This window comes from Phragmites australis, chromosome 16 (genome assembly GCF_958298935.1).
Source record: "Phragmites australis chromosome 16, lpPhrAust1.1, whole genome shotgun sequence".
Lineage (NCBI taxonomy): Eukaryota > Viridiplantae > Streptophyta > Magnoliopsida > Poales > Poaceae > Phragmites > Phragmites australis.
Window position 1 is genome coordinate 17,418,781 of NC_084936.1, and position 4,055 is coordinate 17,422,835.

At 49.2% G+C, this 4,055-nt stretch overlaps 1 protein-coding gene across 1 annotated transcript; it reads left to right on the forward strand.

The window, feature by feature from the left end:
• The first annotated feature begins 414 nt into the window (after positions 1 to 414).
• On the forward strand, positions 415 to 3,819 carry LOC133896378 (pirin-like protein). Its single transcript, XM_062336972.1, has 8 exons — positions 415 to 591; positions 678 to 803; positions 978 to 1,027; positions 1,333 to 1,371; positions 1,487 to 1,515; positions 1,648 to 1,710; positions 2,721 to 2,824; positions 3,115 to 3,819. The coding sequence occupies exons 1-8, from the start codon at positions 449 to 451 to the stop codon at positions 3,641 to 3,643; spliced, it is 1,083 nt and encodes a 360-aa protein (XP_062192956.1). The 5' UTR covers positions 415 to 448; the 3' UTR covers positions 3,644 to 3,819.
• Positions 3,820 to 4,055: the final 236 nt, after the last annotated feature.

Below are 4,055 nucleotides of genomic sequence, written 5' to 3' on the forward strand. Positions count from 1 at the left end.
AATATAAAGAGATAAATAACTTCTTAGGTCGTATCTTTTCCTCTCAGCGAAGGGAAGAAAAATAATTCTTATCGCCCGTGCACGTGCCGTCGTCTCGCTCCAAAGGAGGAAGATGCCCCCGTACAACGAATAATGGTCCCAGATCCAAATCGGGCTGAATCGCACGCAGGGCCTTACTGCGAAAGCTGGGTGCCGCGACAAACCCCGCGTTCACACCACACACCAGAGGGGCAGCCACACCACACTGCAGCGCAGACAAAGGCAGGGCGCAGGCCCCACACCTCGCGACGGGCGTTCACACCTGCCCACCCTGCATTGCTTACGAAACGGTTCCCGCGATCGTTCGCCTGCCGCTCTCGTCGTCGCGGGTATTTAAACGCCGGCCGGAACCACACATCGCCACCACTCCGTAGCCTATCCACATACATAGTCCTCCTGATCCGCCGCCATGTCTACTGCCACTGCCCGCGTCCCCCTGATCGCTCCCTCTTCTCACCACCGGCCGGCCGGGCTGGCGGCGGCTGGGGCGGAGTGGAGGCAGGCCGGCGGCACGGGGATCATCGGAGCTGAGGGGACGGTTGGAGCCGAGTGGTAACGTGCTGCTGTCGATGGTGTTCAGCCATTATTCTGTCCAGTGTTTCCTACTTCAGTCAGCTGAACGTATGTTCTTCGTTCAGCCGTGGCAGCACGGAGCGTGCTGTGGACGACGACGACGTGGGCGAGCCACGGGCGGTAGTCCGGACGTTGACGTGCGAGCGCAAGCCTCTCGGGGAGGGCTTCGCACTGTGGCGGAGCATTGGCAGGTAACCATCGATCGAGTGGCGACTCGCAATCATAGTCAGGCCATCGATCTCCGTACACACACACACAGAGATATATATATATTCCTGGAGCCTGGAGTTAATTTGCAATCCTAATGTTAAAATTCGCAACTGATTATTTGGTTTCTTGTGCTTGTTGTTCGTTCCTTGCTGCAGGCCTGAGCTGCAGGACTTGGATCCTTTCCTGTCTTTCGACGAGTTCGAGTGTACGTGTGCGCGCTGGCTGGATCACACTTATTACCATCGCGCAATTTACAGCTACTATTTCATGATCTGTCAAGAAAATGATTTTGCTGTAAAAATCATGATATTGATACTGGCCACTTTGTTTCTGTACAAAAATGGCTATCGCTTAAGTGGCCTTTAACATGCTCTTATATATACTACACTTATTGCTCAAGAAAAATGCTAGCTGTGCATAATAATCTTCGATTTTAATTTGCCACTTGATTTTGGAATATATAATCAACACAAAATTCACAGCCTTCCTTTTCCTTTCTTTTTTCTTCAGTTTCTCCTCCAGCTGGCTTTCCTGATCATCCCCACAGAGGTTTGCAACTTCCTTTGACATTATGAATAAATAACTTGCATGTAGAATATAATCATTTCTGAACTCTGATTTTTGTGCTTTTGTTTTTGTTGTGTTGTTTCCTGCGGTACCTCAGGATTTGAGACTGTCACCTATATGCTCGAGGTAACAACTCATACAATTTTCTTGTCCTCCTCAGTCCTAAAATACTGCATAGTTGCTTTAGAAAAATTAAACAATAAACTTGTCATAAACTGAATTTTTCTGACAGAATGCTTGTCCTTCTGTTGCTCCCAGGGAGGCTTGAGTTACCATGACTTTTCAGGCCACAAGGGCACCATCAACACCGGAGACGTTCAGGTTAGGTCTCCTATCAACAACAGCATTAAGCATACAAAGACGACTATTAAGAGCAATTTCCTTCTCTGGTCCCTTTTCTATTCTTATAATATTACTGGCCTAAAAAACCAGTAATACTAATTAGGAGGATGTATATTTTTGAAAAAGGGCGGATGTACTATATATGCACCACTGTAGGACTGAATAGCCTAACAATAAGCATTCCAAATAATGTGTATCTAAATTTCACATATCACAATTGAGTAAAAATACTATAGATTATGTTTCAAGATTTCCTTAATTGCCTCGTTACACTCCGAAGTCCGATATAAAGTTATGAAAGCAGACCTGCAGTAGAGCTGGGAATCTCAAATGCGTAACTGAATGTTACGAGCAACTATATGAAATACAGGGAAAAAAACACACACAAACTGGTGAGAAAAAGTTGTAAAAATGATTTGGCCGAAAAAACAACAGAAACTGTCTCATTTCCACCTTACAGCTACCGTCCGGTCAAGCAAATCAAGCTCTGTTCATTGCAGAGAATTAATGTACTAACTAAAACGATATCTATTTGGAAACAAGGGGAGTGCGTGCACCATGAATAGGTAGGAAAACAAAAAGTTATTAGGCAGGAAAGGATCATATTACCTGCTTTAGTAAGGAAAACGGTGGTCCACTTGATGCAAAGTGGACGCTGCATCGCCAGCTCCTTTCACCTTTGCTGGGAAGGCTCATGTCAACACTGAAGTATCTAGTATGTCACACTAAAGTTGCACATCACATCTGGTAAAAAAGAAATAGCGGTTGGTTCGGTTTCATTGCATTGCTTTTCGCTTCGTCGGCGGCCTCTGACGACAGGTTAACATCCACCATTAGCGACTCAGAGTACTCCACTCATGAAAAGCATATATAATTATTCAGAGCAGTACGTGCAAGCATACGTGCATGATGGTAAGAGTTGACATTTGTATTGTATTCGTGAGTTGACTTTGGCGTGTGTGCGATCGATGCTTGGATCGATGATGCAGTGGATGACGGCGGGGCGCGGCGTGGTGCACGCGGAGATGCCCGGCGGGCAGGGCGTGCAGAAGGGCATCAACCTCTGGATCAACCTCTCCTCCAAGGACAAGATGTATATGTTCTTCACCGTACCTCACCTTACATGTCCTAGTTTAGTTCACTCAGCTTGGAATCCGAGAATTTCATAGTGTTCATTATTGCAAAACACTTGCGAAATTAATTTCTATGGTGTGCAAATTCAACACAAATCAACAAACATGGTTCATAAAGCACAAGTTTTCATTCTTTCGTTTAAGAAAAGATCTGGCCGTCGAACGGAAAACAAAGTTTGAACACATTTTAGACTTGTTCAACAATACGGGGTTGGCCGTTGCTGATAATTTGCCGCGCGGTGCTGTGCAGGGTGGAGCCGAGGTACCAGGAGCTGGCCAGCCACGACATCCCCACCGCCCACCAGGACGGCGTGTCCGTGAAGGTCATCGCCGGCGAGTGCCTCGGCGTGCGCTCCCTGCTCCGGCCCCGCACCCCGGCCCTGTGCCTCGACGTCACCCTTCGGCCCGGCGCGCGCCTGCGCCAGCCCGTCCCGCGCGGCTGGAGCGCGTGCGCGTACGTCATCGCCGGCGACGCTGTCTTTCAGAGCGCCACCGACATCACCTCCACAGCGGGCGCGCGCACACTCGTCGTGTTCGGCGGCGACGGCAACTACATGGCCGTGCGGGCCGAGGAGGGGGTCGCCGGGGCCGCGGGGGCGAGGGTGATGCTGGTGGCAGCGCGGCCGCACGGCGAGGCGGTGGTGCGGGAGGGTCCCTTCGTGATGAACACGCGGGAGGAGGTGGAGCAGGCCCGGGAGGACTACCGCCACCGCCGCAACGGCTTTGAGATGGCCGATGGCTGGACCTCCGACCACGCCGCCACCGCCTCCGTGCATTGATACTCTAGGCCGGAGGCCAGCCGGCAGCTGGGAATCCTAGGATGCGTCGTAAGGATGTAATCTTGTGATGGCAATGTCCATGCGTGGATGGTATCTAATGGGCTGAAATTTCGCAACAAAAAAAGTTTGTGTAGTAGAAACTGTTTGGAATAAGGTCATGATCAATTTGGAATCAATGTCCACATGTGGGCACCGACGAATTTTTCCATTGCGACGGAGCATGTACCTTTGCCTCTCGCGAGTACATGTTCCATCCCAGGCATGTACAATCCAATGACAGTAAGAAAGCACTTATTTTTTTATCATAAGAAGGCACTTAAGTTGCCTTATGCATTGTCACCTAAAATTTTAGGTGATATACAGAGAGAGGAGGTGAGAGAAATATATGTCTCTGTCTCACGAAACAACTGCC

Excerpts from the sequence above, each read along its gene's own strand:
- LOC133896378 (XM_062336972.1), top strand. The coding sequence starts at position 449 with ATGTCTACTGCCACTGCCCGCGTCCCCCTGATCGCTCCCTCTTCTCAC. Across the intron at positions 1,028-1,332 it reads GTCTTTCGACGAGTTCGAGT|TTTCTCCTCCAGCTGGCTTT; the intron begins GTACGTGTGCGC and ends TTTTTTCTTCAG. Across the intron at positions 1,516-1,647 it reads CTGTCACCTATATGCTCGAG|GGAGGCTTGAGTTACCATGA; the intron begins GTAACAACTCAT and ends TGTTGCTCCCAG.